Source organism: Hyperolius riggenbachi, chromosome 7, assembly GCF_040937935.1.
Source record: "Hyperolius riggenbachi isolate aHypRig1 chromosome 7, aHypRig1.pri, whole genome shotgun sequence".
In the NCBI taxonomy this organism is placed as follows: Eukaryota; Metazoa; Chordata; class Amphibia; order Anura; family Hyperoliidae; genus Hyperolius; species Hyperolius riggenbachi.
The window spans coordinates 290,267,508-290,281,511 of NC_090652.1; the positions used below are offsets into that span (position 1 = coordinate 290,267,508).

A 14,004-nucleotide genomic window follows, 5' to 3' on the forward strand; every position below is an offset into this window, starting at 1 on the left:
AAATATGTATATATATATATATATATATATTTATTTATTATGTGATGAAATCCAATAACATACGTGATATTGAGCACTATATACTGTATCTATACACACGTAATAAGATCCAATAAAAATTGCAGATTATTATTGTAGTTTTGAACAGGGTAGTAAACTGTTAAAATCCCTTGCGTTTTTATTGGTGTCTCTGTCCTTATCGAGAAAGATTTTTCTTATTATACAACGTTTCCTTGGGCAGAGCCAAGCAGAAGAGGATCACATGACTCTGAAGCATGAGGAGGCGGAGCCATGGATAGCGGATTTATGGCAGGTATGTTTTGAGGGGATTTGTTTTCTGTTTTTAAAGATATAATTTAACATGTTTTGTAAACAATACATTTACAACTCTATATTTGTATATTTTTATAACGTTGGGGCCTTATTTGCCTACTAAATTTTCAAAATGTCTCTTTACGTTTTTGGACCCCTGGGATTCCAGTTCTGGTCACAGGACTGAAAGGGGAACTGAAGAGAGGTATATGGAGGCTGCCATGTTTATTTCCTTTTACGCAATACCTGTTGCCTGGCAGCCCTGCTGATCATCTGCCTCTAATACTATTAGCCATAGCCCCTGAACAAGCATGCAGCAGATCAGGTGTTTCTGACATTAATGTCAGATCTGACAAGACTAGCTGCATGCTTGTTTCTGGTGTTATTCAGATACTACTGCAGAGAACTAGACCAGCAGGGCTGCCAGGCAACTGGTATTGATTAAAAGGAAAGTGCAAGTAACTATCACTGGGACAAGAAGCGTAAGGACAAAGACAACAAGAAAACTTAGAAAACCCAAGACAGGTGATACATTCCTACTACTCTGGCAAAACAAAATTTGCATACACATGAAAAAAAAGACAATAGATTTCATATCTTATACCATAATTGAGTTACAACGTTTGTGTACTTCTATCTATGCTTAAAAGGAAAGTTTGGTCAATAATACAATATACTTGTGTTGCTGATTTTAGTCTTGTTTTAGAATACTTGCATGTCTCCTGCAGTACAAACATTGTTATTGGTTATTCTGAGCTCATAACGTTTGTGAATTGGCTACAGTGTGTATTGGTGCCAGCTTAGAAAAATGAGCTTCTAAGATCTATTTGTTGCCATTCCTTCTGCTCACAATTGTAAATTGTCTCTCTGAAATTCTTAGCATCCCTTTTCAGATCTTGCCAGTACTTCAGGGAGTACAGAGTGTAGCCTATATTATGCAGGAGTAGAGATGGTCAGTGAGATGCCAATAATTCTAGTTTGCATTGCAAATGTAACCCATTAGAAGCTTCAATAGAGTTATCTGGTTTGAGATATGCGCACCGCTTTCTACCTCAGTTGGCAAAACTCATTGTGCTGTAAATTCTTGAAATGGTTTGATCTCTCTCTACTAGCAGATAATATAGAAACTGAAAGCAGAAGTCCTCTGTTATTGTCTCACGCTGCCCCCTAGTGAAAGATGGCCATAAATACACATTACAGCAGTACTAATTAGAAGCCAGGAAATTTAACAAATAAGAAATAAAAGTGTGCTAAAACAAATTGGCTTGGATCACTTGCAAGCCTCTAAATAAATTAGCTGCTAAAGGGTTAATACAAATTACATGTTTGGAACACAGGAAGAGCTTTTTTTTGGCCCAATTCCAAGCTGCATACTAGTCTTACAGTAAACAAAATGAGGGTTATACTTCTATTTTAACAGAGCTAAAATCAGTAATGCAAGTTTATTTAATTATTATTGATCACTTCCTCACTTAAGACATTTTAACAACACTTAGATAAATACACAAAGGGTGCATACACACATCCAATTTTGATTGGCCAATAATTGGCTAATTTTACCACCTCCGTGTATTAGGAGGGCTTACCTACACAATCTAGACATAGTATCCAACATCTATCGGACCTCATACTACTTGGAAGTGGTAACATTGGCCAATCAAAATTGGTTGTGTATACGCACTCTACGACTGTAAAGTATTCCCATCACGTGTACAAAGTGGATGATGCCAATTTGAACTGCTTTTTAAAGCCCATAGCAGGCAGCAATAACTCAGTATCCAATGTCACACGGGTACATCCATTTTGTACAAATCACAGGTACAGACATCAGTGGGAAAACATGCTAAACTTATCAAAAATGTTCAAGAAGAGAAACCATAATAAATATACGAACAACTAAAATGATAATAAAGAAGGAGATATAAAGCTGCTGATTCTATATTTAAAAACAAGCCATTAACAAACTAAAGCAGCGTGAAAAGAAGTAAACAGAACAGGGATAGGAGGCAAAGGATTGTGGGTAAGAGGTTTATGAAGAGAGGTGATTGGCTCTCTGTGGAAGAAGGAACTAATTACGGGGCTCACAACAAGAGCTTATGAAGAACACTTGAGCATAACTAACAGCAGCCAATCACATTATTTCATATCCTCCATGGTGCACTAGGAGAATAGATAAAGAATCGGATTGGCTGATGCAGACAGAAAGAAACCCTCCCTTATAAGCCTTCTGGAAAACATATTTCCTTAAAATTATTTTTTAAGAGGTGAAAACTCTCTCTACAGAAACAAACCAGCTGAAAGCTAATTAATTCACTCACTGTCCCTCCCACTACCGTGCTGCAGGACAATCAGCGAACTGAATGTGCCCAGCAATTCAATAGTCTGATGGTGGAATGATCTACTGGAGCAATTTAAAGTCTACTGGAGGAGGGGGGAGCACATGAGGTGAAGAAATAATAAGACCAAACTTTTCAAAAACCTAACAACGGACTAAAAAAACCATCCAGCTCAACAAACAAAAATCCTGACCGCAGCCACCAGTGCCTGGAAGTAAAATTAGATCATATGCTGTTTGAAAACGTAAATTCTCCAGGGCTCTGTAACAGTACCACCCTCTTCTTCATTCCAGGACTGCCTGGCAAGTTCTGGCACCCCTGGAAGTCCAAGACACGCCCCCTCCCACCAAACACAGCAAAGCAGCTGTTAAAGTGACCCTGCAATCTTAATACTTAATACCATAGTCAGGCGAGGACAAGCCTAGCAGTCAGCTGCTAAATTTGGTAAGTGAATTTCCAAACTACGTAAATTAGCATAAACCTCAGATCAACTTGGAATTATTAGTATCTCACTGACTAACCCAAGACTCCTCCCCACCTGACGAAGGCATGGCATCAAAATTGGTGCAAAGTGATGATGTCATCAGGGGGCTGGCCAGGAAGCATGGCTAGCACAGGAAGGGAGTGGTAGTTGGTATGAGCAGGAGGCAGGTCATACATAGTTGGCCTTGAGCATCCTGCGGTGCTTAAGTGGCAGGGCCACATTGCCGATACTACCTTACTGTCAGGTGGGTGTGGAACTCCAGTCCTCGGGGGCCATAGCCATGCCAGTTTCAGCTGTTTCACTGTATTGATGCAAAAGCACTAACACAGATTGGATTTTGAGGTACAGTTTTGGTGCAGCGGGATCTCTGCTCTTCTGAATGAGGAAGTGTTTTCTACTTGGTGAACCACAGCCTTTCTGATTCAGATCCCTGAATTCATTTCAGCTGTGCCAAAAATGTGCGACGACTTTGGCCATGAGGACTGGAGTTTGAGAGAAATAGAGAGAGAGAGAGAGAGAGAGAGAGAGACAACCCTCTGTTGAGCCCTCAGTTGACATGTCCTTTAACCTCCCTGGCAGTACTGACCTGTATGCACGTCAATACAAAACATGCTGTGAACAGTGTTGAAGTGCATAACATCAATACTCTCCTGCACTGTATAGTAGACCCTTTTCAGACATATTTTTTGTATGTTTCAGGTAAAAAAGGTTATGAAAACTAATTGGATCACTTTTTGCATGGAAATCCAGGGGAAACTGAACACCAGGGAGGTTTTAAATTAAGATGCAGCACCCCTCACTGCCAGGGGGGGGGGGGACAGAGTAGAAGCCACTGTCACATGACTGGTCATTTAAAAAGACTCTGAAGTCTCTAAAAAAAAAGTATTTTTATTTCATAAATATGTTTAATATGTTATCCCTAACTAAACCACCGCATCCCTGCCACTATAAACTATCTAAATTCCCCCAACTACCCCCTTACCTCTCCCTCGCAAAATCCATGACTTTCTTGGTGATGGATTTTCCTGCCCTAAGCGCTTCCGTGTGAGGAAGAGCTATGAGCTGCAGCCCTGCCTCACATGCGTCTGTCAGCAGCGGATCTCCGCCTCTCCTCCGCCCCTCTCAGTGAAGGAAGATTGAGAGGGGCGGAGGAGAGGCAGCAAACCGGGCTGACAGACACGCTGAGAGGCAGAGCTGCAGCTCATAGCCCTGCCTCACACGGAAGCGCTCCCCGTAGTGTGCCCCCTGGGGAGTTTGGGGGGATTTAGATAGTGTACAGCGGCGGGGATGCGCCGGTTTAGTTAGGGATAACATATTAAACATATTTTTGAACTAAAAAGACTTTTTTAAGAGACTTCAGAGTCTCTTTAAAGCCCTAAGTAATGGTGGGGTGCAGTCAAGGTTTTTGTTATTTTCCCAGAGATCCACTTAAAGTAAAACAGAAAAAAACAAAAACAAAATAAAAACAAAGTAATCAAATATCTGCAAACAAACATCACTGGATAGAAAAAAAATAAATAAAAATACAAGAATAATCATTATCATCATACAAAGACAAAATGTATGACACGTTAGACCACAAATACACAGTTGAATACAGATAACAGTGCCCTGGCAATAACAGAGGCTACATCGGAGAGTACAAACCTGTTTGCGGGTTGACCAGAATACTGCCGGGAGGAATGCCTGCCGCTTCTAAGGGGAGCAAAAAGAAGCTAGTGCTAGCTGCAGCCACTTGCCCACTTAAGCCGCCATCAAAGGACAGAGCATTACTAGTGCTGGCAGACGGGTAGACGGCAGCTGTGCCATGAGAGGGTTGGTTTATAGCGCTTACTGGTAGAGGCTGCTGGGTGTGGGACAGAGAACCAGTGGACGACCCTACACTACTAGAAGACTCTGAACCTACAGGAAAGGAGCAATGAAAAAAATATATAGGTTTTTTTTTTTTCTTAAGTCACCTATCATTTATTACATGCATAACAACGTGCATTGAGACTGACCCCCTTGACGGTCATGAGGGCAGCTCTGCCTGCTAGGCCCTCTGGCTGCCGAGGAGATCAGTTATTAATAAACACACACACAGCAAAACATGCAGAATGATAAAGTGCTCCCATCACCTGTAGAGCCTGACGGCGGCCATTTTGTTTTGTTAAGGCAACGCTAAAGGATTTTATGTTAGCTTCAAAGAGAGGCTATAAAGAAGGTGGCGTCTCTATGCGGAATTGTTAATGCATTTAGGATGAGCTCAACATGCGCTGCAGAGAGGTAGCAGAAATGGCTGTAGAGAAAATAAGTAGCATCAATAGAAGGAAAGAGGATATGTTCATTTTAAGTTGATTTAAGCAGTCTGTTGCTATTGGCTAGTGGTTAGGCTTGCCCCCATGTAGCAGAACTGAGAAGCATCCGATGAGGTAACAGTTTTGTAAGACTTGATTTGCTGTGATCACTTCCTGTTTTAGTCTACATAAGAAACTAGTGTGATAGTTGACCAGCAAAACCAGAGCCCAACGTGGCTATTCACCAGACAATCTTGATGGAACATTCTTACCTCAAATGTGCAGCATAGGAGCCAAAAGATTGACAATTCTTTGAATAGGTTGTTTAAGTAACCTCTCATAAAACAGTGAAGTAGTCAGATTGTACAATCAAGCTTGTACGGTGTGTGGGCAGATTTACAAAACTATCACCTCAATCACATTTCTCCTTGAGATCTGCTTCACAAAAGAAACTCTAGAATTGCAATTCCATCCTGTCCATTGCTACAATGCCATTACAGTATGACCCCACAAAGGGAGGCTAAAAGGGGAAATTTAAACATCCCAGACATTAATATAATGTGTAAAAAAAAAGCTAAATTACTAAATCGGGAACAATGGTCTACAAATCATAAGACATCTATAGGCTGTCAAAACCAGTAATGTTTAGTTGGGACCCATCCAATGGCAGCATCACTGGAGTATAAAAAAAAATCAAAAGTTGTGCCTGTCCAAGAGGAGCAATGTCAATGTGACTAGTACCTTCAATAGGGGAGGATAACAGACAAACCGGTGTACACAACCATGGCGGGTCTCAGAGAATGGGTATTTGTATACTTACACAGGTCAAACGCCAAAAATTAAAATATCATGCAAAAGTCCATTTATTTCAGTAATTCAGCTCAAAAGCTGAAACTAACAGCATATGAAATAGGAACCCTTTGCAGGTGTTTTAGATTAATTAGCTGATTGGAGGCTGACACTTTGAGCATGGAATATTAAACATTTTCACAATATTCTAATGGACTGAGATTTTGATTGTTGGGTTCTCATAAGCTGTAAGCCAAAATCATCAAAATTATATCAAAGGCTTGAAATACCTCGGCTTTGCATGTAATGAGTATTTTGTATATTAGTTTCACCTTTTCAGTTGAATTAATCAAATAAATGGACTTATGCAAGATATTCTAATTTTGCAAGTTTCACCTGTACGTTTGTCATCTACTCTGAAGGCTGGTGGTGTACACCTCTGTCGTGCCTGGCTCTTCTACTGACCACATAAGCTATTGCTCCGTTGTTATTGCCCGATTAAGCAGGATCAAACCTGCGAAACACGTTGCATTGTCCCCCCCCCCCCCCCCCAAAGTCTGTAAATAAACTTGTTGTATTTGACAAATACATTGGCAATTTTTGTGTCTGCTTGGAAGAAGTAATTCCACCACTGCCTCCTCATGTTTTAAACTTTTTTGATTCTTTTATCCTTTTGGCACCGCTGTATCCATACTAAGCTATATTAAGTCCACCCCTGGTGGAGGGGTGTTACGGTCTTTTTTCCTCATCTACAGAGAGTGACTTCTTAATCCTGAGTAGGGTCAGGTCTAATATCCCCACCTGCCTTTACAATGGTTGCCTTGGAGGTAACCCTGCTTTGCAAGTATAGCTTATTATCATACTTTATTTCAACTACCAGTACATACTACACTATATTTGGCTCTTGATGTCCGTACTCTGAGTTCAGTTTATATAAGGGACCTCTGATTCCTCTTCTCACCCATTTTGTAAATACACTTTTTCATATTTTTTATTCCTAACTGAGATGTATAAAAGATTCCCTATAACCCTGTCCACATAAATATATCCCTTTCTGCCTTTTAGGGCTATACTTTACTGGCACCTATATTGAAGTTATCTGGGGCTCTTGATGCAAAGGAAAAAAATTATGATGTCCAGTTTGATAAATTATTTGTACTACGTCCCTTAAGGGATATAAATTATGTGCCATGTAATTTATTGATTCTATTTAATTCTGAATTAGTAAGATAATAAAAGAGGACTGATTCAAGGCCCTCACAGAAGCCAGGCAAACACTAAGCAGTGTAAGCTTGATCAAGGCAATGATCAATATTACCCTGATTTAAATTCGATAGGAAAAATAATGACCGCCTTGGGCAACTCGATACTAATCAGATTTTCTGCTAGATGTGTATTTGATGTTATATGGCCTTTGACTGCCAGTCTCTCTCCCCTCATGCCCAATCTATGAAAGAATGGCGTTTTGCCAATCAATGTTCAATCAATTTTTCTGCTGCATATCGATTGGGAAATGTGCCAAGTTTTCCTAAAGTTTTGTTTGGTTCAAGGTTGAAGGCGTAATCTATGAGTACGGTACAAAGTACAGTTCAACCAAAAATTAACATAGGTACTTAAAGAGAACCCGAGGTGGGTTTGAAGAATATTATCTGCATACAGAGGCTGGATCTGCCTATACAGCCCAGCCTCTGTTGCTATCCCAAACCCCCCTAAGGTCCCCCTGCACTCTGCAATCCCTCATAAATCACATCCACGCTGCTGACAAACAGCTTGTCAGAGCTGGCTGTGTTTATCTCTATAGTGTCAGTCTGCTGCTCTCCCCGCCTCCTGCAGAACTCCAGTCCTTGCCTGCATCCCTTCCCTCCCTGCTGATTGGAGGGAAGGGACGGGGGCAGGGACCGGAGCTATGCGGGAGGCGGGGGAGCAGCTGAGACTGACACTACAGATTTAAACACAGCCTCACAGCACGGCTGTGATTTATGAGGGATTGCAGAGTGCAGGGGGACCTTAGTGGGGTTTGGGATAGCAACAGAGGCTGGGCTGTATAGGCAGATCCAGCCTCTGTATGCAGATAACATTCTTTAAACACACCTCGGGTTCTCTTTAAGCACAATCAGTAGGTGTTAAAATAAGTGTGGTGATAGAAGTCTCAATAAAATGCCACTGTAAAAAAAAGGTCTCAGAGGACCGACAACAGGCACTCAATAATCAGCGCTGCATAATATGTTGCCGCTTTTGTAAATACAATAAATAAATGTGTTGAATGCCATGTTAGAGTGGAGCCGAGAAACTTTTACTCATTGCAGCATTATTGTGTTCCATTCATAGTTTATAGGGCATTCCTCAAGCAAAATACTTTTTTTTGTTGTTGTTTTAATACTCTAATTCCCCATAAACTAAACAAGTCTCGCCCACAGTTTCTCTAGAGTGCCCTGGCACTCTGAGCCTTAGTAGCAAGGGTTTATGGGAGCTCAGTCTGGGCAGGAGGAGGAGGTTACTAGCCAGCGATTTCAGAGGCAGAGGGGGGGGGGGAGGGAGGAGGAGAAGGGAGTGAAGTTTTCACAGGGTGAGGGCTGGAGATACAGATCAGCTTGCTTGTGTGTAATGTGACAAACAGAACATGTCCGCTCTCATTGTATCACAGGAATAAATCATCATATACTGTTGAAGCCGTTTGCAGCTAGATTTGCTAAATTTTAGATAAGATATATAGACAAGTTACTTGTTATAGTTCGTTTTTCCGCTTTAAGTATGTAACAGTGCACACAGCCTATTAGATAAAACCATGCCATGATGACCAGATGGGCATTAAAACCGTGCCAAGGAAGGGAGCCTTGTCCCCATCTGCTCATTATGCTGCAGTTACATTAACCGACTTTATGCACGGCTATACATATTGTTATATGTAATACGTGCCATGCAAATATTACTAATGGTTATTACAAGCTGTTGGGAGAGTCCAGTAACATTTTTAGGTGATCATCACCTCTCTCTTGCTAAACCTGTAAACGCTACTGCTTGGTGATTTCATATTAATTTTAATTATTTATTGAACTCTGCCGTTCTTTGAGATACTCTGAAATCAGCCAAAACTAAATTCAACCTAAAAAAAAGAAGAAAAAAAAAGAATTGTGTAGTATATGCGTACATCAAACACAACATAGATAGCTCTGTCTGATGGCCACACCTATGTGCTGTGCAGCGATGCATTCCAGGAATGCTCTCCTGAAAACCATTTGGTGTTCAACTTCAAATAAAGTTTAGAAAGCTTTATTTAAAGGGAAGCTTAAGTGACATGATGAGATAGATGTGTATGTACAGTGCCAAGCACACAATACATATGCTGTGTTACTTTTCTTTTTTCTCTGCCTGAAAGAGTTAATATTCAGCTATGCAACTGACAGTTTTTCTCCAGTCTGGACCCAGTCAGACTATAGCCTCCTTCCCTGATAAGGAATTACAGTTTTCCTGGCAGAGAACTGAGCTTCTGAGAGTAGGGGATAGATAAAAAGGGCATATTTTAGCATTCAGAGATAAGGGACAGACTGTGTCATTGATCTGAGACAAAACAATAAATTTGCTTATTTTTAAGTTTTAAAAATATAAAACTGTGGGATATCTAAAAGTTGTTTTTAGAAGTAGGAGGATTGATACAATTTTTTACCTCATTAGTTTATTTTCACTTCAAGGAAAAAAAATGGTTAGTGAAAAAGAGTACAAAATGGCCACCTTTAGAAGGATGCAGGTGATAGGATAACCTTAATAAAGCGGCGCAGTGAAAGCAAGCACAGCATGCAACATTAAGCACGTCCGATGCACTGCAAGCTCAAACCATGCTTTCTAAGCAAATGCCTGCATGAGAATAGTGTCTCTCCTACCTACATGCATCTATGTAAAGACAGCATCTTGGATTGCCAGTGTTTAACACAACAGAGGTGTCAAAACCCAGCCTGACAAGTCGGTCAACACCACAGATCCTGTCTCTACAGATAGCAGAAATCTACATATTCATGCACGCTATCATGCAGCCTGAACCAACAGATGTTAGTGGTTTGTTTGCAGGTGTTTGAGATGAAACAAGTATTCTGCGATCAATATGCAAAGGCCATTAAATAAAAAAATCTATCGCTTGTATCCTGACACTGACTCTGAACGTTGCGCTGGATTTGTATTAAATTTGTGTACTATTCTTAAAGGAGTACTGTAGGGGGAAAAAATAAATAAATAAAAAAAGTTAGAGTTGAACTTACTCGGGACTTCTAATGGTCCCCCGCAGACATCCTATGCCTGCGCAGTCACTCACCGATGCTCCAGTCCCCGCCTCCAGTTCACTTCTGGAATTTACAACTTTAAAGTCGGTAAAGCACTGCGGCTGTGTCCTCGCTCCTGCTGACGTCACCAGTGTACTGCGCAGGCCCAGTATGGTCTGTGCAGGCCCAGTATGCTCTTGGTGATGTCAGCGGTAGCAAAGACAAGGCCGCAAAGGCGCAGTGGTTTTCCGACGTTAAATTCCAGAAGTGAACCAGAGGCGGGGACCGGAGCATCGGTGAGTGGCTGCGCGGGCGCAGGATGTCTGCGGGGGACCATTAGAAGCCCCGAGTAAGTTCAACTCTTTTTTCCCCCAACCCCCTACAGTAGTCCTTTAATGTGACTCTTTCTGAAGAACAATTTTCATACAAATGCAATTACAAAAAAAACCCCCAAAACAATATGACCCTGATTTCTTTACATCTCCAGTGGGGATATTATAAGTGATCCAGAAACCCTGGACTGGAAGGAATAGTGCCTGGTATACAGTGGTTAGCGATGGCTTGGGTTAGAGTCTGTGTGATCGCAGATGCATGCAACATCTACAGGAAGAATGCTAGGGGAAAAAAAAGAGAAACCTCAGGAGCCAGATGTGGTATAGTATTGTAGGCTCCAGACAACCCTCCATCCCCTCTCCCCCGGGAAGGGTCACCTGGTGATTTGGTCGCACCATCTGGTGGTTATTGTAGGATAATATACTACAGCAAAGGGGGCAAGAAGTGGGCCCTAGGGGAACTGAACTAGAACAAGAGGCAACCATTGGTCTGTTAAAATGAGGGGGAATCGGCAGGAAACTTACCTCCTTTTCGAAAGCATTAGACAAACAAAGTAGTATTTTCAAAGGCTTTAGGGCTCTTTCACATTAGGGCATATTTTCTGCGTTTCAACGCAACGGGTAAAGTTTGCGTTACCCAAGGTGAAATGAAAGTCCATAGACTTTCATTTTAGCTTTCACATATAACGCTGCGTTTTTGTGCGTTGCGTTACACTGCACCCAGGAGCAGTTTTTTGGCCGACGCTAGCTTTATGCGTTACAATGTTAGTCAATGTAAAACGCACACTTTGCGCGTTTTTAAACCTTTAGCGCAGGCAATCAGTCCCAGAATGCAACAGAGAAACAATGTAGAAAGTTGAAAACTAAAAAGAAAAAAAAATTACCTGCGTTTTCCTATGTGCTGTAACGCATTGAAAACGCATTAAAAACGCACACTCACTGCAGTGCAACGCATATCAAAACGCATTAAAACGCATACAACAAAACGTATGCTTTGAGTGTTCTCCAACGCAAGCTCTGATGTGAAAGAGCCCTTATTGCACAGTACGTTTCTTCGGTGTACGCCAGATTGTTCCAGTACAGGTATGGCTCCTTACAGGCGTTCTTTACTTTGTACCTGAAGAAGTTGGCATAGTCTGGTGAAACGCATTGTACAATAAAGTCTTTTAAAATATTCCTTTGCTAGTGCAACCCTTTGGAAAGGAGGTATTATTCCTCCTCCCTATGTTATGACCCATACCAGAAGCAGCTGGTGGTGTATGACGAAACTAACCATCACAAAACTGCTAATCTATTGACCATAATCCTTAGCAAAGCCTAAAGTCTTTTAGCACATAATATTAAAGATAATCTGTATTCTAAAATTCTTACAATAAAAAGCATATCATTCTATTCATTATGTCCTCCTGGGCCCCTCTGTGCTGTTTCTGCCACTCCCTGCTGCAATCCTGGCTTGTAATTGCCAGTTTTAGGCAGTGTTTACAAACAAAAGACATGGCTGCTAACCAGAGTGTGATAGGCTGAGAGGAGCTCAGTCTGTGACTCATACAGAGCCTGCAGGGAGCCTGGAGAGGGTGTGTATAGCTTCTATCCTATCACAAGCAGAACAGCACATTCCTGCCTGAGCCCGACAAAGCCGTCAGAGGAAAGAAGATTAGATTATATAACCGAGATAATACAGCCATTGTGCAACTAGGAAAGGCTGCAGTAAGACAGACCACATTAGAACAGGTATAGGAACTTATAGGATAGAAGAAATAAGGCTGAAAATTTAGTTACAGAATCACTTTAAAGAAAAAAAAATTTAGTAAATAAAAAAGTCCAGGCTGTTACACTCTTGATATCCCAATTGCAATGGCGATACATAGTAGTAAACTAGGCTCGGAGGAGCAGGTCGACAGTCTTTGACTGGAAGCTCCAGAGACAATAGAATGGCCAGTTTCTGCCAGTATGAAATTGCTCATCGCTATTGACACTGCTATAAGAAGTTAAAAAAATTCAGCCTGATCTTCAGTCCAATAAAAAAGTATAGGTCCAACAAGGTGCCTATAAAAACCTTTGTTATATTCCACCAAAGGGAGTCCAACAATCTCAGGCATGAACTAAATGAAAGCCTTGGCCAATATTAAGCAGATCAATCACGTGACATGTAAATAGAAGCTGCAGTGAGGAAGCTGACCATGGGAACCACCCATCGGCTACACAACAGATGTGATAAATGATCACCATCTAGTGCTGTTTATTTGCCATCCATAGTTCTTCTATCAGTATGAGCAGACAATAAATGTCAATTCTCCACTCAGCACTAGCCCTGACTCCTCTCACTCAGAACTTTATCGTGTTGCTTCCTGACAACCACAAACTTAAGTGACCACCTCATCGAGCAGTAATGGAGCTCCTACTGGTTTGTAGAAAGCAGGAAGTGGTCCAAGGCTATGGATGTCCCATGACCAAAAGAAAGAATTTGGAGCTGAACAGTAGTACCGGAGGCCCTTTTGATGTGCACAAAGCGCGAAAATAAAACTAGAGGTTAAAAAAAATGCCCAATGCAATTAGCCAGATTAAACAACAACCACCAATTTGTTGGTATGGACAACTGATCAGTAAATTGGCCAAAATTCCATGTATTTGTGACTCCTGAAAGAATCATTACCTAAATAAGTACTTGGAGGGAGAAGTCATCATATTCCCCTCTAGTTAAATTCCTGGCGGTCCTCACTTATCCTCTTAATCCGAAATCATCTCTCCTTCACTAGAACACGTGTGAAGACCCCTCCAACAACTCTTCAAGATGGCCTCCTCAACCAGCCTTTTTTTCCTAACAGGAACTAGGAGTATGCAAGGGGCATAGCTCTGATTGACAAGGCCTCTACTTAATTTTGTTATCTTTCCAATAGTTCCACAGACAGAAAGTGCCAGAAGCGATGGCGATTAAAGGCCTTGGACAGCTTGGCCACTCGCTTCTCTTGGAGGAGGAGAAGAGCTTCAGAGGATCAAGTGGTTCCTCTACAGGGTTTGTGTCTTCCATACAGAGAAATTCTTCATTTTACTCAGCGATCCTTTTCAATAAACTAAACTAATCCTACAAGAATAAAGGGCTATAAGACCACAATGTGGAAATCAAACTGGTTCCTAGACAATCCAAAGGTAACTTTCCACCTTCAGAAAACTGCAATCTATCCTGCATCCCGTACTTCCTCCGGAAACAGATCAATTATAACCGCC

At 41.3% G+C, this 14,004-nt stretch overlaps 1 protein-coding gene across 7 annotated transcripts in view; it reads right to left on the reverse strand.

Moving 5' to 3' along the window:
- R3HDM1 (R3H domain containing 1) overlaps positions 1-14,004 on the reverse strand; it is a 266,722-nt gene that overhangs the window by 71,053 nt on the left and 181,665 nt on the right. For 5 of the 7 annotated variants that reach the window (XM_068245922.1, XM_068245921.1, XM_068245924.1 and 2 more), the window contains one exon: positions 4,780-5,034. The exons of the other annotated variants lie outside the window; for them this stretch is intronic. In XM_068245922.1, coding sequence (XP_068102023.1) covers positions 4,780-5,034 — 255 coding nt within the window. The remainder of the gene's footprint in view (positions 1-4,779; positions 5,035-14,004) is intronic. 7 annotated transcript variants of the gene reach the window in all.